General features: G+C 44.9%; 1 protein-coding gene across 1 annotated transcript; it reads right to left on the bottom strand.

Moving 5' to 3' along the window:
• Positions 1-1,793: 1,793 nt before the first annotated feature.
• On the bottom strand, positions 1,794-23,771 carry DNAJC8 (DnaJ heat shock protein family (Hsp40) member C8). Its single transcript, XM_015816582.1, has 9 exons — positions 23,688-23,771; positions 20,543-20,644; positions 19,611-19,667; positions 18,592-18,658; positions 18,294-18,388; positions 7,739-7,810; positions 6,547-6,638; positions 4,664-4,739; positions 1,794-2,552 (listed from the first exon to the last, which is right to left on the bottom strand). Exons 1-9 carry the CDS (start codon positions 23,754-23,756, stop codon positions 2,430-2,432), a joined length of 753 nt encoding a protein of 250 aa, XP_015672068.1. The 5' UTR covers positions 23,757-23,771; the 3' UTR covers positions 1,794-2,429.
• Between the last annotated feature and the right edge of the window lie 626 nt (positions 23,772-24,397).

The following is a 24,397-nucleotide window of genomic DNA, read 5'->3' as shown; positions in this document are numbered from 1 at the left end:
CATTGCATAAAAAGACAAAATGGTGCAGAGAAAAATCAGGAAGGGTCCAGGAGTTGGACAGGAAAGCTCATTAAGGCTCGAAGAAGAAAGGGGAAGAGCGATTTACAACTTCTCAGAAAGTTATATGTGGCATGAAAATGACAGTGGTGAGTCTTAGCACATTGCGGCTTAGCGTGTTGGGCAAATCCAAACAGTTGTGATTTAGTCAGAATTAACCAAACCACAGCTTAAGCTGATAACTCTGAATCCATTCAAATCGGGTGGACAACTAAGCATAACTGGCAAAGCTGCTGATGGCAACCTGGGTACCCCTCCCCACTGAAATCTGATTTATCCTAGATAGACCAGTGTGGAAAAACAGCATCATCCTTAGCTGTGTTATTATGACACTGAACCAGAGACTGGACTGCACAAAATCTGACTAAAATGTGACTTATTGTGGTTTGTGGCCTAGGGTGTTACACAAACCCACTTTTCTAGTTACCATGTAAAATAAGGGTACAGTTGGATTCCTCCTACTCCTTCCTCCATATTAGCAGACAGTTCATTATCGTCCTCTGAAATCTTATGTGCAAGTAGCCGCATTATATACCTTGTTATATTAGCAGAAAATGAAAATCCCTCAAGTCTACCAAATGGCAACGGATGAATCATATATAACTTTCAGCCTCTTCTAGATACTTCAGATGATTGCAAAAGCTGCCTCTCTTGTGGCATGTTGGTTAGTGGCCAAGAGATCTGTAGTGTTCCAGGAAAGCATGAAAAGCTCATAAATATTTGGCAGTTATTTTTAGATATGCTTTAGCGTTCTATTGTCGGTCTGAGGGTGACTCTCAGCATTTGCCTTAGTGGTCAAGAGCTTGATGTGTGACAGAAACTAGGATTTCAGCAAACTTTGTTTTCATCCTGAAAAGCATCAATATTCAAGCAGTATAATATCCTCCTCATTAGAACAGCAATTTTTAGAATAAGCATTTGAGAATTAAGCCTCGTCTTTGCGATATATGAACAAATAGTGTTCTTGTACTGGGCATATCACATAAACTCAGACCATAGACCAAACTGTAATTAAGGTAATACTTTTGTGTCTTTGCTTTATAAAACTTTATAAATCTCATTTCTTGTGTCATCCAGACTCAGATAGGAACTTCATCCTAATTAATCCTATTACAGCTTCTGGACACAGAATGGGGGGGTGGAGAGCTCTGAGATTGAGAATTTATTCAGAGTAAGGATAGCTTAGTTTGCCCTGGTTTTTATTTTACAAAAGGATTTTAAAAAGGTGGCAACCCCAGGAAAGGTTCACTGGTAGGCCATCACAAAAGCAGCTGGAATACATGCCAAAATGGGCATCAACCAACAAATATGTATTATTCTTAATTTGCTGTGTTGTGATGACAGATCAAAGACTAAAAAGCTTATTTATAGTTAGCACATGATGTAGTTAAAGCTATTGTACAAGGCAGCAATTCCAATCATCTGAAAGGTCTCAATTTAAGATTGTAATTCATTATGTAGGTTAATATTAACCTACATAATAATAACACAGTGCAACAGAACACAATATTGCTAGTTTCTGGACAAGATCTGCTTAATTTGTATATATTTCAATCTTGTATTTTAAATTTTATGTAATATGGTATGCCTTATTTTAATTGTGATGCTTCTGACAGGAATAAACAAACATGAATGCCAAGATACAGAGAAAACATGTTTCTTTCAACCAGAAAGATGAACTGCATGTTTTTGGAATAACTGAGCACTGCCATGAAATGTTTTTGGGTAAAAATTTATTTTACATAGAGAACATTGCCACTAACTGAATATACAATGCAAGATATTCATTTCTTTATTTACAGAGGGTGGGGGTGGTTCTAGTAATCAGACTGTCTGCTCACCAAGCTACAATCCTGGACCACAGTTGGAAATTAGAGCTGGGAAAACCATCAGCTCCATGCAGCTGACTTGAGAACTCCTCTTGAAGCTTAGCTAGGCAACTCAATTCTTGGTTCCAGACTTCATCAGAGCAAGTGAGAGGAGATGAAAAATGGTCTGCTGGATGAGGTGAGCAGGACGAGCCACTAGGCCAGTTTCAGTATCTGCCTTTTGGAAATACTGAATAGATGCTTCCACAAGCTGCAGGCCTGATGGCATTTGAACAGCAATACTCTTGAAATACAGAACATTAAATTACAGGGATTACAGGTACATGTGATGGTGGTGTCTTTCTAAGTTAGCCAAGGATTCTAAAAGCAGCAGGAGGTTTGGCCTGGAAATTCAACCATGAACCTCAGGGAATCAAGCAGAGGTTAGAATATTCTGATCAAGATTCAATCAATCAAACTGAAAACAAAGATTCTACTGGAAAAGCAAGGAGAGACTTAAACATGGTAATACACAAGTGTCCACAGGAGCCTAGAATAGCCAGCTTATTCACGCTGCTCCATCTTCACTTTGGGTGGTCTCAAAAAGGTCCTATTTTTCTTCTCTTTCTTCCCTTTTGTATTTGCCTGGAAGTTCCTCCAGCTGTCCACGCGTCCATCCCTACTCTCCTGGATACAAAGAGGATGAGCAGGAAAACAAGAGCAACAATGAGAATACAGCTATCATTTCCCCTCAATATCCTAACAGAAAATATCCCTACAAGAAGAATGTGTTGGGAGGCGGGGAGTTTCCAATTAAAAGCCCCTAAACCAACTATGCTTCCCCAGGGAAACTGTCAGTTCAGCCATAAACATTTAGAAGGCCAAGGAAAATTGATAAGATATTAGGAGGTAAGCAAAGCTCTGTGAAAGCAACACAAAGTAATTCTCTAGAGAAAAATTACTTTTATGGAATACTGCCTCTTTATTTTTGAAAACATTATCTTTATAATCCCGCCCCATTATAGTTACCGTCTAATTGCCCCTCTTATCTCACTACACAGGCACATGTTTTCTTATCCAAGCAAATATCTTTGTGCCCAATCATATATCTACTTGCATAAATCTATAGAGGGACTGTAACCCAAAACCAATCTATGTTTTAGTGTCATGTATCCTCTCTCTGGTTCAAAAGTACTGGTAGTTCTCAACTTTTAAGCCCACAATTAAGCCCAAAATTCCTAAGTGAGGCAGTTGTTAAGCCAGTTTTGCACCATTTTACAACCTTTCTTGCTACAGTTATTAAGTGAATCATTGCAGTTGTTAAGTTAGTAACATAGTTGTTAAGTGAATCTGGCTTCCCCATTGACTTCGCTTGTCAGGTCATAAAAGGTGATAACATGACCCCGGGACACTGCAACCGTCATAAATATGAACCAGTGGCCAAGCATCCAAATTTTGATCACACAAGCATGGGGGTGCTACAACTTTCCTAAATGTGAAAACAGTCATAACTCATTTTTTCAGTAGTATTGTAACTTCAGTCACTAAACGAATGATTGTAAGTCGAGGACGACTTGTACCCCTCATGAACCACAAATAATGTAAGATGGTGAAGAGATGTCTTTGTCTACCTTAGTAAAAAGCTTGTTGAAAGAAAATTCATATATCCCCAGAACAAAATTGCTGTTTTTAATCTCTTGTCTCAAAATGGACAGTCCCCGAGACAATTAATACCACTTTTGTACTATGCCCATCTTCTCCACATCTGTTTAAATCACTCCATATCAGTTAACTTTCTCCTGAAATAACTGAGTACTATTAGTTTATACGCATGCTCTTTACATACCAGACTTGACAACCAATTTTTAAAGCTTTTTCACAGGAGTTTAGAATACATTAGACCTCCAGCACTTTGTTCAAAATGTTCAATGTGAGCTGGAGATAGACCCTGGATAGCTGCAGAAGCTTCTGTTAAGATCCTTCCATTAAGAACTAACCTGACACTTCCTACTGCTGCTGCAGCAAAAATTGCCAGGCAGTTATACCAAGAGCACCCATGCTGACTCAAAGTACGTGATTTGGCATTTCTGCAACTGCATTTATGGCTGAGTTTTCTCAACTTTATCAGCATATGAAAGAAAATTGCTACGTAATTCAGGACCTGCTTCGGCTTTGCATTAAATTCCTGAACATACCGCTTTTCTTTTACCTTTATTTTTATTTATTTGTTACATTTTTATGCCACCCATCTCCGTATAAGGCAACTCCTTACCAGACAGATGGCTTTTGCAATCAGGATGTTTGTGGCTGACTGCGCAAAGGATGAGCAATCCCCACTTCCCGATGTGAGCCGGCAATGCATGATCATGACTGAAAATATGCCTAATGATCCCCATGTTTTGGGAATCCCAATCACCTAACCCCAAACATTTTACTCAGGCAAAGTGTGATACTTTTTATAAAAAATAGTCATATATTAGCACTCGATTGCTTCAAAACTCTTCGAATTCAGTATTCAATGTGTTTTGAAGCAGAAACCTTTTCCCGGCATTTGTCTTTCTCCCGGTAGTCCACGGGCAAGGAAGAACTTGCTGATGTCAGCTGCCTTGTGACTTGCTATTTCTTCTGGCTGAAATAGCAGGTCACCTGGTAAGTCACCTGGCTTTCTCGCTAACCATTGAGTTTAGTATTCAATGTATCTTTTGGAATGAATTGTCGACAAGGTACTACTATATATGTTTTAAAATTGGACTGCTGAAACTCCAATGGAACCCCAAAGGCTCCACAGCTGTAATTACCTCAAAATTTTTCTGCCACTCTCGCTCACGCTTGGCTTTCTCCTGGGCTTCTATTTCCTCTTCTCTCTGTCTCTTTCTAGGACAAAAGCCCAGGGAGGAAAAGTTAGCATTATGTTTGTTGGACAGAGCAGAAGAGATCACAAATCAATTTCATCTAGTGTTCTTCAATCTGGTGCCTATGTTTTAGATTACAGCTGTCATGTTAGCTGGCAGATAATGGCTTTTTGGACTTCCCTGGCTGGTTTTAGCCAAAGACAGGATGAACTAAGAATTTAAGAAGAGCATAAAACAAGGGTTTGGGGAACTGAAACTAAGAATTCTCTCCTCCCAGGGCTAAAGACATAGATCACCCCCTGGAGCCAATATTTAGATACTACAATGTGAACACATTTAACAGAAGTATTTTATTTATTATTTATTTATTTTATTTATTAATTTAATTTATACCCCGCCCTTCTCCTCATGGGACTCAGGGCGGCTAACAGCCTCATAAAAACTACAATACAAATACAATAATTAAAAGCCGAATTAAAAAGAAATATTTAAACAGGCCGATCATTAAAATTATCCCTAAAAATCCCCTAAAAAACCCCGCTAAAATTCCCTAGGCCAGACCCGCTTGTTGGAAAAGCCATGTCTTTAGGGCGCGGCGGAAGGAGGGGAGATCCGGAATCACCCGGATCTCTGGGGGTAGTTCGTTCCAGAGGGTGGGAGCTCCCACCGAGAAGGCCCTCCCCCTGGGGGTCGCCAGCCGGCACTGTCTGGCTGACNCCACTCTGTGGGAGCGTACCGGCCGATGGGAGGTAACCTGCGGCAGAAGGCGGTCTCGGAGATATCCAGGTCCGATGCCATGGAGCGCTTTAAAGATGAGAACCAACACCTTGAAGCGCACCCGGAAGGCCACCGGCAACCAGTGCAGCTCGCGCAGCAGCGGCGTTACATGGGAGCGACGAGTCCCTCCCAACACCGCTCCTATTCCTATTTCCTCCTATTCCATCCCTCCCTCAACTTTCATTACTACATTTTTCAACATGTAGCTATGGAGGAGCTATAAAGGAGACCACAATTCAATATCTATTTCCAAACTCTTGTTCAGTGGGCTGCAAAGAAAGTTTCTGTTTCTTAAAGGAAGTTGCATTACACAAATGAAAGAGTCTTATATTATCTTAAGCCTCAAGGAATTTCTTAAGACAGAATTTGCCCACAATAAAGTAAAGGAAGGAAATCTGTAAAGAGTATTACCAAACACCTACGACATGCATGGGGCACAATACTATACCCAAAACTGCCTGACAATCTGTACAACTACACTTGTCATTCAACAATGTATTAGCAATATAGATGATCACAATCTTTGTGTTACACAATTGAGCTGACAACACTGTGCTACATTTACTTTTGTTGTAAATGGTCATTTTGCTTATCTGGCACTTTGTATCTATTTGATCTCACTGCTTGCCATGAAGCCAGGAAGGTGGCTTCATTCTGGAAGCTTAAAGTTTAACCTAGACATGGAAGAATTATTATTTCTTACGTGTGCTACAAAGTGAGTATAAGTAGACCTCATGGCTACAATGGTATTGGGACCAGAATTTCCATCACTAAATGATGCAGTCGAAAGTACAATGTCACATGGCATCACTTAACAACAGCAGACCCCAGTCCAAGCCATTCACAGCTTGTTCCCTCACAGCCCCAAGCCTCAGTAAGAGACTGCCTCCCCAGATACTTCACTGTATAAGTTTATGTTTTAGCATAACAATAAAGAATTCCATTTAAGTATTCTTCTGTCACTGTCAATAATCGAGCTCTTTTATGTACATCAGAATGTCTAGCCCCAGAGTTTTCAATACAAGCCGCAAGAATCCAGCACTGTTTCCTACCTTTCGTGCATTTCTTTTGCTTCCCTTTCTTTCCTTTTAATTTCAAGCTCTGCGAAGAGTTTCATTGTCTGTTTGTATACTGCCTGTTTGAACTGTAAGGAACAAGAGATTCAGCACTTATGTTAAGGCTCAGCTACAATTCAATAAAACATAATCCTGAGCCTAGATAAAAAGACCAGCTGTCTTCAGGAACACATCCCAATAAACTAATACTAATCCAGAGGCTGGGCTTGAGATTGTATATTAGATGTAGTCAAACTACCATGAAGCAACTGGGAAGTGCTATGCCCTTATGGCAGGGGTCTTCAAACTTGGCCCTTTTATGACCTGTGGATTTCAACTCCAAGAACTCCTCAGCCAGTCATAAAAGGGCCAAGTTTGAAGAGCCCTGCCTTACGGTATACCTGCCACCAACCATCATATCACTAAATGTCTATGGAGAATCTCAATATCCAGCTCATAGTTGTCCCAAAGGTGCTTTTCCAAAAGGTAGCTGGACTTCATTTTTTCCTTGTTCTCATCTAAGACGTTTGGGACATTATATCATTAGCACATCCCAGAATAAGTTACATAAATATTGTATAAATATTTGCAGGATTATTAATGTTAAGAATACAAACATGTTCTAGTTTGGCACTGATAACTAAATGCGTAATCAAATATAATACAAAGAATGCAAGAGAGGAAGAGTAGCAAATATATTTATGGGTCTAGAATCAAACCAAAGCTCCTCAAAAGGTGTTGCCAATATTGATCCAAATGAAGGTATTGTCTAGGACAGTGATGGCGAACCTTTTAGAGACCGAGTGCCCAAACTGCAACCCAAAACCCACTTATGCATCGTCGGGTGCCGGGTGGGTGTGGCCCATTGGATGGGTGTGGCCCATTGGATGGGTGTGGCTGCGGTGGTAACGACAGACTGGGTGGGACTAAAAAGTTCAATCAATTCCAACTTTGCAAGATCTTTTTTTTCCCGCGAGAAGTGGAAATTGACTGATTGAACCTTTTCTTTTTTTTTGCACACGGTGACGGAGACCTAAAGTGAAAAGGTTTTATAAAACCCAGCTGAAGGCCTAGGATTGGGGCGACGGCACGCGTGCCCACAGAGAGGGCTCTGAGTGCCGCCTCTGGCACCCGTGCCATAGGTTCGCCACCACTGGTCATTCCTGGAAATATGAACTGGTCAACTTACTACTTCTGAATCATCTTCTTCTACATTGGTTGACTTGCCTTCTTTCTTTAACTGTTTCTTTTTCTCTTTTACCTAAAAAAGATTTCACAAGTAAGGAACACAGAAATTGCAGAGCATGTGAGAACTTCATAGTGCAGTATTGTGCTGGCACATTATAACAGCAAAAGGGTTGGTCAAAGCACTGCTACTCTCATAAGCATAATTTTTGCTAATCTATTGACTTGTTAGGATCTGAATGCCTGTAAAAAGAAATACATTACATGATCACTTTCCTAGTATTACAAGGAAAAAAGATTCTTGGTGGAACTTAATTCTATGCAGATGTGTATGCTGCCACCAGAACAGGAGCAATTGCTCCTGTTGCCATACATATATTCATACTTACATACATATGATGCAAGTATGTAACTTGAAATCTGAAGTAAAAAAGTGTCAAGCTCTGTGTCAGACAGTTTCTCATTTGTTTATTGTTTTAACCCACTCCTCCACCTATAAGGACATCTTTGGATTACTGAAGGCTTTGGAAGATAATGAAGACATCTGCCACAGTGTAACAATTGTCATTCTTCACAAACTGAAAAGGGATGCAACAAGGCAGCACTAGAAGACCAGTAGCTTTATTTCTCCCATGTGAATAGCAAGAAAGTAAACAATGTTGGTAAGTCACTTTCCTGCTGGAAACACCACCAACAAAAAGATACAGGCAAGCCAAAGCGAAGCTACAGATATATAAACATTTAAGCAACTTCCAAGATTAATAGTTTGTGTGAAATATATTACAACTCTGAAAATGTATTTATTTTCTTCAACATTCCTAACTCCATTTCTTTCTAGCAGAATTTTAAGAGAAAGTTTTGAATAAGTTTAATTAGACCAATTACTTTATTAATCCTTCATCTATCTTCCAGTCTAAATTCACTGAATTCTAAAAGTTTAGAAGCAGATATTAACATTCACAACATATTCTTTACAATGTGTGGTTCTCCAGCATGACGAATGGAGAATCCACAAATGGGTTGATCTTGCCTTTCTGCCCTAGAGACTAAGTCAATCAACCTTTGCCATGCCTCTCTCCTTCCGGCTAGGAATCACCAGTCACGACTTAGTCTTAGCCCAAGAGACGTGGTGAAGGTTGGCTCTAGGTTTTAGCAGAAAGACTACACATTGGATTCTCAGGTTGTACCTTTCCCTTCCCTTCCCTGTGCTGATTTCAGCACTCCGTTTTAAACTGTTTTACACGCTTCGGCTGAAGCCTCGAGCTCTTAATAGTTCCCAAGCAGACAGAGGTATTGCAGGCGCCACTTTGAGCACCGTCCTTGCTGTTCCTGGGTTGGGGGGGAACCCTCCCTTCCAGCAGGGCCATTTAGCCTTAAATAGGATTGATTCGGCCAAATTTCAGCCAGCGGTCTTGTTAGCCTGAACATTGAAGCTGCGGCCGCATTTACTAATTCGGTCACACAGACGGAGCAGGAGCTCGTTTCATAGCGGCCGCCATTTTGAAAGCAACTTACTGAAAGTCAGGATTTAAGAGCGGCATTTAGAGAGTGCTGCTTATCGATTCAGGCTCCTCAGCAGCTAGCTGCATTGCAATCAGGCTACAGCATCAGCCTCCAGCATCCCAGCCATTACGGACGTGCTCGATCAGTCCAAGCAACTTCTAAACGCTCGGGGCGTGGCTGCCACTATCAGGATTGTGAGTGCGCTGGCTATCCCATTAAGTTGGTTGAGCCGCCACCACCACCTTAGGCACAACTTGGCTCCTTGCTGCTGGGATCACCTCTCTGTTACAAATACATTCAGATTTCCATTACTGTGATATCTCTCATTTACAATGGCAGATAAAAGTTACAGATCAGACATCTCAAGGTGCCTCCAGCAGTTCTCCCAGGCACAAGAAATCCGGATCAGCCAAACAGAAGGCTGCTGGGAAACTCAGATCCAGAGCCATCTCTGACAAAAGGTCCTCTAAAGCTGCTGAAAAAGAAGCAAGCAGGAGGCACCAGGCATTGGAGAAACAATTCTCCAAAGTTGCAAAACAAAAGGACAATGCAAGGGTTGGTCAGGTTATTCCTGTTCCCATGGAGGCATCGGTCTTTAGCCCTCAACACGCTCCTTCAATTTCTGCTGCTCCAAGTGTCTGGTCTTCAGAAGGGGAAACAGGTCAGTTCTCCAGCACTGGAGATGGAGGATCCATAGAATGGGTTTAGACTGTATTCCTGCCCAATCAGATCAAGTCAGTCAGAGTTGCCACACCCCGTCCAGGAGCACAGATCCCAGTCTTGACTTAATCTTGCCCATGGACAGAACGTACAACTCTGGCTCTTAGGGACAGTCTACTATTAGTGGATCTTCCATCTCACCCTTCTTTTATTCTATTCTTCTGACATTAATTCGGTTTTTCCCTTTATCAAATTATCAGATTCGGCTTTCCCTTATAAAATTTTTCAGAGTCTCAGTCACCTTTTACAGCTCTGTAGTGGGGGGGGGGAAGAATTAAAGGGAGATAGAAGGGGGTCCCTTCTCTCTCCCCTCCTCCCAGGAGCCTTAAAACAAGGCGACTGAGTTCCGTGGTCTAACGGCTGTTAGACCCCAGGGAATTTTTCAGAGGGGAAATACTTTAAATTCGACAGCCCTCGGGCGCCAAAAGACTCACGAGGCGCGCTCACGGCCCTCTGAACAGCGTCTTCACGGCTGATCGGAGAACTGAAAAACGGCCATTTTTTTGCTTTCTTCAGCTTCCTTTGAGGCTCGTAGCGAGGCCTCTGAATCCGACCGAGGCGCGCGCGCACGCTACAAACGGCCCTTCCAAGTGCTACTGATAAGAAGCTCTATAATGTAGCCAAAGATTTGGAAGAGGCACTTGAGGTGCCCGCAGTGGATGAACCCTTCGGTCCTTTAATTTCTCCCACGGCTATAGCCGGAGACGTATCTGAGGCCCTCAAGGCGGAGGACCGTGTGAGCTCGCATTCAGGAAAACTCACCAGGCAACTGCATGGGTAATCACGGCGGCCACCTCCACATCCTTCTTTAATAGGTCTGCTCATTGATGGCTCAAGCAGCTCCAAGCACGGACCCCAGTGGACGATGTCCGCTCCCACCAGGACCTCAGCAAGATGGTCGCAGCCATCGAATATGCATCGGATGCCACTCTCCAAGCCACCAGGTTTACTTCCAAGGCTATGGCATCCAGCATCACTGGACGCCGTATGCTTTGGCTCAAACACTGGCACGCTGATGCCAAGTCTAAGTGGCGTCTGTCAGCGGCCCTGTACCAAGGAGGTAAGCTGTTTGGAGAAGCTCTGACTCCTTATTTAATGGAGAATAAGGGCAAGCGCAAGGTCCTCAATCACATTAAGAAATCTGAAAAACGCCAAAATTATTTTCCCCGTAGACAGTCCTTTCGGCCTGGGGCTAGATATAACTACACCCAGCCTTTCCGCCCCTTCCCGGCCAGACAGGAGAAACAGTATGACAGGCAGGTGGTTAAGCCCAGGCAACAATTTCAGGGTAAGCGGCCCTTTCGGGGGAGCGGCCGTCCATTCCGTCACTCCAGATGACTCCCTGACGGTTCTTCCCATAAGGGGCAGACTCTCTTTATTTGCCCACCAGTGGGAGGTGACCACCACGGACTCATGGGTCCTCAACACCATACGCTACGGCCTCTACCTGGAGTTCATCTCCGATCCCCCAAATCGATTTATTTCTTGCCCTTGCCCCCGAAATCACACAAGAAGAAAGCTGATGGGCGAAGCCGTCCAACACCTTCTGGACATACGGGCCATAGAACCGGTTCCAGTGGACCAGAGAGGTCGGGGATTTTATTCCATCCTCTTTGTCGTTCCCAAGACGTCGGGGGGATGGAGAGCCATCTTGGATCTCAACGGCTTGAATTACCATCTTGTTTACCGCAAGTTCAAGATGCAAATGCTCCACTCCATCTTAGGAAGCGTAAGAAAAGGGGACTTCCTGACGTCCATCGACCTCACGGAAGCATACCTCCATATCCCCATCTCTCTCGCCCACCGAAGGTTCTTACGGTTCGCTTACAAAGGTCGGCACTACCAGTACAGGGCTTTGCCCTTTGGCCTCTCATCGGCTCCCAGGGTGTTTACCAAGATCCTGGCGGTCCTGGCAGCTCACTTAAGGATGGTTCCGGTCAGGGTCCAATGTTACCTGGACGACATCCTGATCCAGTCATCTTCCATCCAGTCCGCCAAGATAGATCTAAAACGAGTAATAAAGCTGCTCCAGGACCACGGGTTCTCGGTAAACTTCCCCAAGAGTCACATGGTCCCCACAACAAGGCTGTTACACCTGGGGGCCATCATAGACACGTTGGAGTGCAGGGTGTATCTATCTCAGGAACGCCGGGACAACCTGAGAGAATTAGTCCTCCAAGTACGCAAGGGACAGACAGTATCTTTACTCAACCTATCCAAATTGTTAGGGCAGATGATATCGGCCATAGCAATTGTCCCGTGGGCCAGTCTCCACTCCAGGGAGCTGCAGTGGTTCCTACTCCCTTTTCAGAGGCGGAACCTCAGTGCCTCCCATCAAAGAGTGAGACTCCCACTTCAGGTATCGCGATCCCTCACGTGGTGGCTGTCTCCAGCTATCCTCAAAGGGTCGTTGTTCAAGGAATCGGATCGAATTCTGCTGATGACCGACGCCAACCTGTTTGGCTGGGGTGCACACCTTCGATCTCAGTGGACACAGGGTCGTTGGTCCCACTCGGACCTTCGACACGACATAAACTGGCTGGAGCTACAGGCCATACATCTAGCTCTCCGGCATTTTCACAGTCTGGTAAGGCGGCGACACGTGCTAGTCCTCACGGACAACATGACTGCCAAGGCTCATGTGAACAGGCAGGGGGGCACCCGATCCCGAGCTCTGTTGACCGAGTCACTGTTACTGGGATCTTGGGCAGAACACAATTTGGCTTCCATCAAAGCCGACCATATCTCGGGGAAGGAGAACACTCAGGCCGACTTATTGAGCAGAGCGACAGTGGATCACTCGGAATGGCGCCTTCACCCGAGGGTATTCAAGGAAATTTGCCACCGCTTTGGCCTGCCGCTGGTGGACCTCTTTGCGTCCCCGGTCAACACCCACCTGCAACGGTTCTTCTCCCGATTCCCATCCCAGGGGGCGGAACAAACAGATGCGCTTCGGACTCCATGGCCTCAGGGCCTGCTTTATGCCTTACCGCCTCTCCCCCTCCTTCCAGCGGTGGTATGCAAAATTCTCCAGGAGGGTGTGGAAATACTCCTAGTAGCTCCTTATTGGCCGAGACCCTGGTTCGCCGATTTGATGAGCCTCTCCATCACAGACCCATGGCGAATTCCCCCGGACAGAGTCTCACTCAGCCAGGGGACCATCCTTCACCCGGATCCCCAATGGCTCCAGTTAGCCGTTTGGCACTTGAGCGCTCTTGCTTGTTGCAACAGTTTTGTTCACCAGGGGTCATCGATATAATCCAAGCATCCCGTCGTCCCTCCACGAACCGTATTTACGAGGCTACGTGGAAGAATTTCCACTCCTGGTGCTCCAGGCGCAACTTGCCACTCTCACAACTCACTATTCCCCATATTTTGGAATATCTGTTGGAGGGTCTGGAGAGGGGATTAGCTCCGAACACATTACGCAGACAAATAGCTGCTCTTGCCACTGTCCTCACTTGTGACTCTGGGGGGGTCGTTAGGGCATCATCCCCTGCTTCGATCATTCCTTAAGGGCGCAGCTAACACCAGACCATCTGCAGTACATAGGTACCCTTCCTGGGATCTGCCACGGGTACTTCTGGCCCTGACGAAGTCGCCATTCGAACCCCCTAGGATTATGCAACCTTCGCCACCTGTCTCACAAGGTGGCATTCTTAGTGGCTATCACGTCGGCTCGGCATATCTCCAAGCTGGCCGCACTCTCGGTCCGCAAGGACCTATGCATTTTCCACTCGGATAGGGTGACTCTTCGCCTTGACCCCACTTTCCTACCAAAGGTAAATTCACTGTTCCATAGGTCCCAGGATATTGTGCTCCCGGATTTTTGCCCTGACCCATCGTATACCCTGGAAAGGCAATGGCATCGCTTGGATGTCCGCAGGGCGCTCCGTTATTATATTTCACGGACAGCGGATTTCCGAAAATCAGAGGCCCTGTTTGTATCCTTCCACTCCTCCTCCAGGGATCGAAAGGTCTCCTTGTCCGCAATTGGCAGGTGGATTAGGGTGTGCATCTCCGGAGCATATCAGGCTGAATCCTTACCGGTTCCACGACGGGTCACAGCTCACTCCACTCGGAGTGCTGCTACGTTTGCGGCCTGGGCTACTCAGGCATCCATTGAAGACGTCTGCAGAGTGGCCACTTGGTCATCGCCTTCTCCATTTATTCGGCACTATAAAATCGATAAATTTGCCTTGGCGAAGGCCTCCTTTGGTAGGAGGGTACTCCAACAGGTAGTTCATCAGAGTGCCACACCGGACCGGTCTGCTTCCCACCCTAAGGGACAGTAGGCTTTGGTATGTCCCATTCTGTGGATCCTCCATCTCCAGTGCTGGAGAAGGGGCGTTGTCTTACCTGTACGCCTTTACTCAGCACGGAGATGGAGGATCCACCCCCTCCCTCTTTTTCTTTGGGTCGTTTAACGACTAGGACAGTTTAGTTTATGAGCCAGTACGTCTTGTGTCAGTCAATGGCTTCGCTCGCGTCAAGACTGGGATCTGTGCTCCTGGACGGGGCGTGGCAACTCTGACTGACTTGATCTGATTCGGCAGGAAAACAGTCTAAACCCATTCTGTGGATCCTCCATCTCCGTGCTGAGAAAAGGCGTTCAGGTAAGACAACGCCCCTTTCCCATGGCAGAGCAGGTGGAGATGGTTCCCCCTTCTAGTGAGGGGATTGGTCTTCGGATCCCTGTTCCTCCAAATACATCTAGACCTCTGGGCCCAGAGGCCATATTCACCCCTACAGCGGCAGGGCTTCGCCCTCCAGAGACTCAGGGAATAGAATTATCAGAACAAATACAGGTTCTGATTTCTCAGGCTATTGCTCAGGGCGTGGCTTCAACCCTGCACCAGAGGGCTCGGCCTGAATCTATGGCATCAGGGTTCCCACCTTATCTCTCCCAGGCGGAAGCAGCAGCATACCAAAGGTCGGTTTCCCCCTCCCATTCCTCCCGGAGCAGAATGTCGTTCATAGGGGACGATGAACAGACAGAGCAGGGGATGTCAGAAGATGAGGACCTATCCCCTGATCCCCCTCCTTTCATAGGTCTGTTTAATCCAGCCCTCTTTAAGTCTCTACTTCACAAGGCCAGGAGCATGGCTCAAATTGGTTCTGAAGGGGTTCCTCAAGCTGAACCTTCCACCAGCCAGGGACTTACCAGTCAGGTTTTTTCAGAACCAACTTTTACCCAGCAGGACATTCCCTGTCCTCCCCTTTTCCTCAATACAGTCCAAAGACAATGGGGGACGCCTGGTACCTTTCCATCCCTGGAGGGGATTGACAAAAAGTTGTTTAATGTGGCCCCAGCACGGTCAGAGTTGCTAGCAGTCCCCACGGTAGATGAGCCCTTAGCACCATTGGTTTCTTCCTTCACTGTGACTGGAGATATAGCGGAGGCTTTAAAATCAGAGGATAAAAAAGCAGAACTTAATTTCAGCAGGACCCATCAAGCCTCAGCCTTAATTTCCGCAGGACCCATCAAGCCATCAAATTTCACCAGAACTTCGCTCCTCTGGCTTCGCCAATTGCAGGCCAGGGTCCCGCCAGGACCACGGGTTTTCAGTGAATTTCCAGAAAAGCCAGATAGTTCCCTCCTCTTGCCTCCTTCATCTGGGCATGGTGATAGATACAAGGAAGTGCGAGGTTTACCTGTCTCAGGAACGGTGGGACAGCATATGATCTCTAGTCACCCAGGTTCAAAGGGAGTGAGTAGTCACCCCAGCGACTCTTTCTCAACTGCTAGGAAAGATGGTCTCCTGCATAGCAGTAGTTCTTGCTCCCATTCCAGAGACTAGGCACCAGTTCCTCCAACCACAGGGTAAGGGTCCCGTCACAGACCCTAAAATCCCTCCAGTGGTGGGCCTTCCCAGCGATGTCCAGGGGAAACTTATTCAAGGAGCCCAACTGTTTCATCCTAACATTGGATGCCAGTTTATTCGGCTGGGGACTGCACCTGCAATCGAAGCTGGCCCAGGGTCGGTGGTCCAGATCAGATCTGAAGCACAACATAAACTGGTTGGAGTTCAGAGCTGTACATCTGGCTCTATGACACTTCCGCAACACAGTGGCGAGGCAACACGCCCTAGTCCTCACGGACGTGGCAGCGAAAGCCCATATCAACAGGCAAGGGGGTACCCACTCCAGGTCCCTCATGGCCAAGGCTCAATTATTGGGAACCTGGGCAGAGACCAACCTCTCATCTCTCAAGGCCGAGCACATCTCGGGAGAGACGAATCAACAAGCGGATTTCTTAAGCAGGGCAACAGTGGACCACTCCGAGTGGCGCCTGCACCCAGAGTCCTATGAGGAGAAGGGCGGGGTACAAATTAAATTATTATTATTAAATTATTATTATTATTATTAGATCTCTTCAGGGAGATATCGGAGAGGTCGGTCATCCAACGCTGGACTTGTTTGCTACCCCGGCAAATTCTCAGCTCCCGAGATTTTTCTCCCGGTTCCCGTCTCCTTGGGCGGAAAGGGTAGATGCCCTCCGCAGCCCATGGCCCAGAGAGCCAATGTATGCATTCCCTCCTCTCCCTCTGATCCAGGCAGTTATCTGGAAGATACTGCAGGAACAGGCAGAGGTGATACTCGTTGCTCCGCACTGGCCAAGACGGCCGTGGTTTGCCGACCTCATAAGTCTCTCGATCTCTCCTCCGTGGAGGATACCCCCAGATCGAATCTCCCTCAGCCAGGGCGTTCTACAACACCCAGAGCCCCAGTGGCTCCAGCTAGCCGTCTGGCATTTGAAAGGAGACTCCTAGCAAAGGAGTCCTACTCATCAGACGTGATTACCATGATTCAGGCTTCAAGGAGGCCGGCAACAAATAGAATTTATGATTCCACATGGAAGAATTTCTGTAACTGGTGTGGGAGGCAACAGTTAGATCCAGCCACAATTACTATTCCAAGAATTTTGCATTATTTACTGGAGGGATTTAAGGGGTTTAGCACCCAACACTATCCGCAGATAAGTTGCTGCTCTGTCCACGGTGCTCACATATGGCAGCTCAGAGCCTTTGGCTCAACACCCCATGGTACATTCCTTCGTCAGGGGAGCAATCAACAGCAAACCGCCCGTGGTTCACAGATATCCCTCTTGGGATCTGTCCAAGGTCTTACAGGCTCTCACTTTACCTCCATTTGAGCCCATCAGAACCTCTACTATACAGTTCTTGACTCTCAAGGTCGCCGTCACATCAGCTAGTTGCATCTTGGAATTGGCAGCACTCTCAATTAGAGAGGACTTATGTATCTTTCATTGGTCCTACGCTTAGACCCCTCCTTCGTCCCCAAGATCAACTCATTGTTTCACAGGACGCAGGAGCTTGTACTGCCGGATTTTTGTCCTAAGCCGTCCCACGATTTGGAACGTAAGTGGCACACCTTGGACATTCGTAGAGCCTTGCGTCGCTATATTAAGCGAACTGCCTCCTTTCGCAAATCTGAAGCCCTATTCGTTTCATTCCACCGCTCTTTACTGGGTCAGAAGGTGACTGCCTCTATTATCGGCAGATGGATTAGGGCTTGTATAGCAGAGGCATACCAGACACACTCCTTGCCAGTTCCAAGACGAATCACCGCACACTCCTCGCAGTGCAGCAACTTTAGCGGCATGGGCAACACAGGCGTCCATCGAAGAGATATGCAAGGCGGCGACTTGGTCATCGCCTTCCCCATTTGTGAGGCATTATAAGCTAGATAAGTTTGCCTCAGCTGACACTTCATTTGGCAGGAGAGTTCTCCAAAGGGTAGTAACAGATAGTGGGACACAGGCCCCGACTTCTTCCCATCCATAGGGACAGTGAGGCTTTGGTATGTCCCATCTGTGGATTCTCCATTCGTCATGCTGGAGAAGGGGCGTTGTCTTACCTGAACGCCTTTTCTCAGCATGACGATGGAGAATCCATCCCCCCTCCCTTGGGTCCATCTGGTCCTGTGCCAGGGGAATTTGAGCCACCACCACATTGTACAATCATCAACTGCTGCGCCTTCGTCGTGACTGGGGATTCCTACCTGGAAGGAGAGAAGCGTGGCAAAGGTTGATTGACTTAGTATCTAGGGCAGAAAGGCAAGATCAACCCATCTGTGGATTCTCCATCGTCATGCTGAGAAAAGGCGTTCAGGTAAGACAACGCCCCTTCTCTTTATCATCACAGTTAATCTTCATCAAAGCTGTGGTGCAAACTGCCTAAAATATAGGCAAGCTTTGGAACAATTTAAACATATATTATTCTCAGTCTAAGCAATACACAAACAGATGCCAACTGCTGTAGTTCACACCTCTCCCCTTGGATCACAGGCTGGCTGCCATGTGCGATACTTACAATGTGCTCCACGTATTCTTTTCCAGCCTGTATCACATCCAAGGCTCTCTTCTTTTGCTCCTGGTCCAACAATAGCTTGTATGCTTTGTCGACAGCTGACAAACCAAACATTTCTATCAGCACATTCATACAACTTGAAAAATCTATACTACTAGAGAAAACATAAAGACATATTTGTTTTTAGGAATCTAGCAAAAAAGGCAACATGTAATTTATCTTTTCATGCTAACATCAGAATCGCCTACTGGATACACTGCTAATGCCTGAAATCTTAAACATAGAAAAAACAGGGAAGTACCTTCAAAAGCTTTTTGTGCTCTGTCAGGATCATCTTGATTTTTGTCAGGATGGACCAATATGGATAACTATATAATTAAAGAACATGGATATATCAAAATATATGAAATAATCACATAAACCAAGCCCTTCTTTCCAGTTATAATAAACAAACATTCCTCAATCTCATTGAGCCAATTTCTTCAATGCTATATAGCCAGGGAAGCATAGCAAGTACTATTCAGAGATATTGACATATTAATTTCTTAAAGGACACAAATGTGTGATTTATTCAATATTATAATACTGAATATTCTAACAATCTCTTTATTAAACATTTTAAAGTGATAAAACACTGATAAAAAACACAAGCTATAAAATGTATTTAGGTGCTCATATTTGTGATTTCAGTACAAAATATCCAAATTCAGACACAAGTTTCTAGACTGGAGGAAATTTTGTCATACCTCAAGAAAGCTATCAGAACAGTATTGCTAACTGTTTGGGAAATAGAATGAGAAGGGGGGAAGTTTTGCATATTTATTTTCGTGGTGGTCTGTGATCATAATAAAGATTGAATTGAATTGCATATTTATTTATAGGCCACTCTAATTGGTTGCTACTCTGGGAATATCTGGGAATAAAATACACAATAAAAAATACAACAGAAACAAACCAAAACTCTGCATCATAGTTACCAAACATAATTCTTTGCCAAATCATAACCTGGTGAATTATTCTTTGATTTCATCTTTTATTATATACCCAATGCTTATCTATCTAACCTTCTGCATAGTCATGCTGCATTGACTACTAGTCTTTCAAAGTAATGAAACAATGTAATCCCTTAAATTAGAGCAATTGGGATAACTCCAAACACATGAATGTTTATATAGCGTTACAAAGCACTTTGTAAATTTAAGTTTGCATGCTGCGTATGTTCAATGAAACGGTAAGCTGCAGTTCTCAAATAAATTTATTGATCCCTACAACTGCCAAGAGGGTCTCCTCCATGTTTAGCAAACTATAGAAGCCATATACCTGACGGAATCTTTTCTTTATTTCTTCATCAGTGACTTCAGGATCCAATTGCAGTACCTGGAAAAGTCCAAAAGTGACATTTAAAAAATAAAATAAAAGTAGCAATAGCACTTAAACCTTACAGAGTGCTTTACAGCACTCTAAGCGGTTTACAGAGTCAGAATAAAGGTAGTACCTAGAAAACACACAAACAGCACTATTCATGAAATGAGTTATCTCCATGCTCCAGAAACTTTAAGATCATCAAGAAAGTACAAAACCAAAATCCTTCAATAGGGAAATTCTTCAGGGAGTAATCTCTAAAACCATCCAGCAACAATTAGGCATGCTCAGTGGTTATCAAACACTAAGATGAAGATGGAAAAGTAGCAAGAAGGGTAAAGGACCAGAGAATATGGTTCTTGGCACTCTGAAAAGCACCATTTTATACTGCCACTTGTTAAAATTCCATGTGTCCTTCCAGCAGACTTAGTAACTGAAAAATAATAGCGAATCAACAAAACACAAATGCATGTATGAATTTAAATGATGGGCTGAATTCTTACTCTGCTGCAAAATGTACTTCAAATCTAGAGTGAATGCCTAAATAACTAGGTTACCTCTTACTAATTCATTGACTCATTTCTAAAGGGGATCAAGAGTGATGCCATTTGTAGTATAAAAGAACGAGTAAACCTTAGGTTCAAAAATAAAATGTTAGAGGATTCTCAAATACTTTAATGAAATGATTCACTATGAGAGCAAGCAACTAATATGCCAATATAAAAGTTTACCACAAGTGGTATGACACAAGCAAATAATTAGTTGTGTGCGAAGCCAAATGTTCCAGGAATGAACCCTGCTAGTTTGCATATCTCTTTCAAGTAACAGGATCTATACAAAAAAACCTGCAGTGGTGGGACAATGAATAAAGAAAACAAATTTAAACATACCTCAAAGGGATTCAGATTAAAATAGGAGCACCCAGGCCTGGTAAGCCTTTCAATCTGATTTTTTGAAGTTAAAACAGAATCTCGTTTTTCAATTTGCTTTACCTGTAGAAATTAGCACATCATTAATAACCAGAATTGCACCAGATAATTGTTGTAGGGAAAATAGGAGGCGGAAGATGTGTTGGATAATAAAAGTGGGATACAAATAATAAAATAATTGGGTTAATCCAAAAAGCCTCAATTAATTATGGCAATATATCTTGTGGACTGAGCTAAAGTCAACTAGATTAGGGCCGACACTGACATAAACACCTAAAACTCCACAGGAAAATGCTAGAAATAATAGGAGCTATTGCTCAACACATTTGGAAGACACTGTTAGGGAAGACTATGATGTATACTTCATTGAAAGCAACTCAATGAACTAAGTATGCCGAATAAACCCAACTGAATTAAATTGTTGAATATACATAACAAAATAATATCACTTATGTATGTGATCACATCATTTTCAATTTATTTCATATTTCAATAGGGATGCCATTTTCTATACCAGAGAATCCCTAGATGGCAGCAGAGAGACAGATAACTCTTTGCTACCACCTATTGATGCCCAAATCCATATATGATTATATATGCAACAGGATAAAAAAAAATGTTGGTTATTACAGTTGTGCCCCTTCTCCTCTTCTGAAGTTCTCTAAGACAGGGCTTTTCAATCAGTGGTACGTGTCCCATCTGTGGTACAGTAGCACGTGGCAGGTGGTATGTGGCCCTGCCCAACCAAGTGTAGTGGGGGAGGGAACGAGCCAGCGCAGCACAGGACTTACTGTGAGAGAGTCCTCTGGAGCTGCAGAGTGGCTGGGGCGAGGCAAAGGCCCCAGGCTCACTTCCAGCTCACCAGAAGAGAAAGGAGGAGGAGGGGACAGAGATAGGAGAGGCTATAAAAGGAGGCAGTTTGGGTGGGAGAGGGAGAGGAAAAAAGAGGCAGCCTTGGGAGGAGCCAGAGTCAGCTCTAGCTGCACTGAAGGGAAAGGAGGAGGGTGGGGGGAGAGGAGATCAAGCAGGCTGACCATGAGCCTATCTACAACTTTTGTGGCAGCCACCTGTGCTGGCAGCAACAAACAGGCAAGAAACGCAGTGGGGGAGAGGAATGAAGAAAGGCAGCATCGCTGGAAGTGAGGCACAGAGGGAGGGAGATGGAGAGTGGAAGGATTCTTATGTGCTTTTGTGACTTTGAAGTTCTGGGATTTGTGCAATGTGGGTGTTGTGTTCTTAAGGAGTGTTTGGCAGTTTCTATATGGCTGACGTCTCCTGTTAGATTCTATTGCTCTGCTATTGTTAGCTGTAAGTTTTGCTGCAAGGGATTTTGAAGTATTTTTCTCCTGAATGGATTTTGCCTGCAGCATTCCTTTACTTATAAATGGAGCCATTTGGGGAGGCTTTCTTAGCCAGCAACCAGTACTTACTACATTTTTTTCTTCCTTAACTGCTGGCTGCCGGCTCCTTAACTTTCCTTTCTAGCCAGTAGCTAATTCTTAAAGGGGAATGCACCTTTTTAAGCTAGTTCCCTCAGCTGCTTGTCTTTTCTGTCTCTGGAGGCTTTCCCTTGTTTGATGAATATATGAAAGAGGGAAAATATGGGGGTGGGGGGGTTCAAATTCTTCCTTCAGAAGGAGATGGGAATGAGAGAGAAGGAGGCAGGGAAGGAGGGAGGGAAGTCCTGCCTTAGCACTTGGCCACCAGCAGCCCTGCCATTGCTTGTCAAAAGGTTGCAAAAGGGGACACTGTGACCATCATAAATATGAATCAGTTGCCACGCATCCAAATATAAATCACATGACCCTGGGCATGCTGCAATGGTCATAAGTGTGAAAAATGGTCATGTCATTTCAGTACAATTGCAACTTTGAACAGTTTTGGGGTTTTTTTGGTCATCAAGTTTTTGACACCTTGCTCGAATATTGCCATATCCTAAAAGTGGTACAATCGGTGAAAAGGTTGAAAAGACCTGCTCTAAGAGGCAGCACTGGTTGAACTTGGTATAATGTTTGATACTAATACAAATAACCACAAACAAGATAGGGCAAAATGCAACAACTAGGTAAATTTACATTTAGCCCCATACACGCGTTCCAAGATTTCAAAACCCACCATTTTACAGAATGGGAAGATATCTCAAAAGCAAATAACCTGGATACTGTTCTCTTTACTAGCTGTAACTATTGATGAAGTGATAAAGTTATAATGAAATCTTAAAAGTTGTACTACCAATCAACTGGGATTTGATTTGAAAGAAAAAATGAACAAAAATAAAGGATATATGTAAGGGATTAGCAGAAAATAGAAAAGGAATAAGTTTAGGAGCAGGAAGATCAGGACCAAAATCTTAGGAGTTTGAAATTATGCAGCTGGGAACGACTGAAAACATTGTAATCATAGTAGTTTGGGCCCAAATCCTGAGGACATATAAGTGCACAGGTGATTGCAGAGCAAATGTTAACATGTCATCACATATATGTGACTTAACATATTTCTGATCGAGTCCCTATCTTATGCACAATGAAAGAACAAGGCATTAGAATTAAGCCTGGGGCTCCAAGAAAATAATTTGATGAAAAATAAGAAAACAGGCTGGCAATCAATGCTCTGTTCCTCTCCTACACTCAAGCGATGGAATTCCCTTGGCTCCCTGCCCATCTCGTTTTCTAGCTAGTTTTCCATTAATAGGCTCCGTGCCAACTGTAGCCACCCCGAGCGCCCTTCAGACTACAGCTTCCATGTGCCCCAGCCAAAGCAACAAATGGCCACGAGTGGCAGGAAGGCAAACCCCCTCAAAGGTGACAAGCTAGCTTCTTTGGCCCCGGTGCAGACCGCGCCTTGCACGAGAGGCCGAGAAAGGCTCCTTTACCCAACGCCCCCACCCGCTCCATCCGAAGGGACCGGGAAGGGGGAAAGAACGGCCGAGCTGGCAAGAAGGACCGCGAGGCACCGGCACCTTCAGCAATCGGCCGGAAGGGAGAAGCCCAGCCCGGCTGGAAGAAACCACTACAGCCACGAGCCCTGTGACCCGGGGCAGGCCGAGGCGGGCCAGAAGAACAAGGCGTCCCTCTGCTCTCTAGGGACGGAGACCGGCTCGCGATACCTCCGTGTAGAAGGTGAGAAACGCCTCCTCAGCGCCGCCGCCCGCCTCTCGCTCGCCCGGAGCCGCCATTTCTGGTACCACGTGACCGGCCGCGCGCCCTTTCCACCTGATCCGGACCGATCCCGCATGGGCACCGGCACGTGACCCACAATGTCTTCCTTTCCGAGCGGGAGGGCGGGAGGGCGGGGCGGCTCTTAAAGGGCCAGAGCGCCGAGGCCTTCTTGTGTCTTGGCCGGTACTGTGTTCTGTAGTTCTCCTCCCGCTCGCTTAGGCACAACAAAATTTCTGGTTTATTTTTCTTTGCTTTTTTTTGGAACAAGAAATATTTCCTACAAGGACCCATAGTCAGCTCTTTTCTCTTCTTTTATCCTCCGCAATAGTGTTTCTCAACCTCATCCACTTTTAGCTGCGTGGACTTCAGTTCCCAGAAACGCAGGACCCAAAACGAGTAAAGATCGACTTGCTAACAAAAAGACAATCCCTTGCAAGCAGACCGCACAAGCCTAATTTAATTATTTTTCAGAGATTGAAATCCATCTTTCTCATCGTTCAAAAGCGAGGAAAGATTAAGATCCTTTAATACAGGGGTCTTCAAACTTGGCCCTTTTATGACTTGTGGACTTCAACTCCCAGAATTCCTCATCCAGGCATGCCTGGTTGAGGAATTCTGGGAGTTGAAGTCCACAAGTCATAAAAGGGCCAAGTTTGAA

This window comes from Protobothrops mucrosquamatus, unplaced genomic scaffold, assembly GCF_001527695.2.
Source record: "Protobothrops mucrosquamatus isolate PMUCROS unplaced genomic scaffold, P.Mucros_1.0 scaffold468, whole genome shotgun sequence".
Lineage (NCBI taxonomy): Eukaryota > Metazoa > Chordata > Lepidosauria > Squamata > Viperidae > Protobothrops > Protobothrops mucrosquamatus.
Note: the sequence above shows the minus strand (reverse complement) of the source record. Positions and strands in the feature narration are given on the sequence as shown.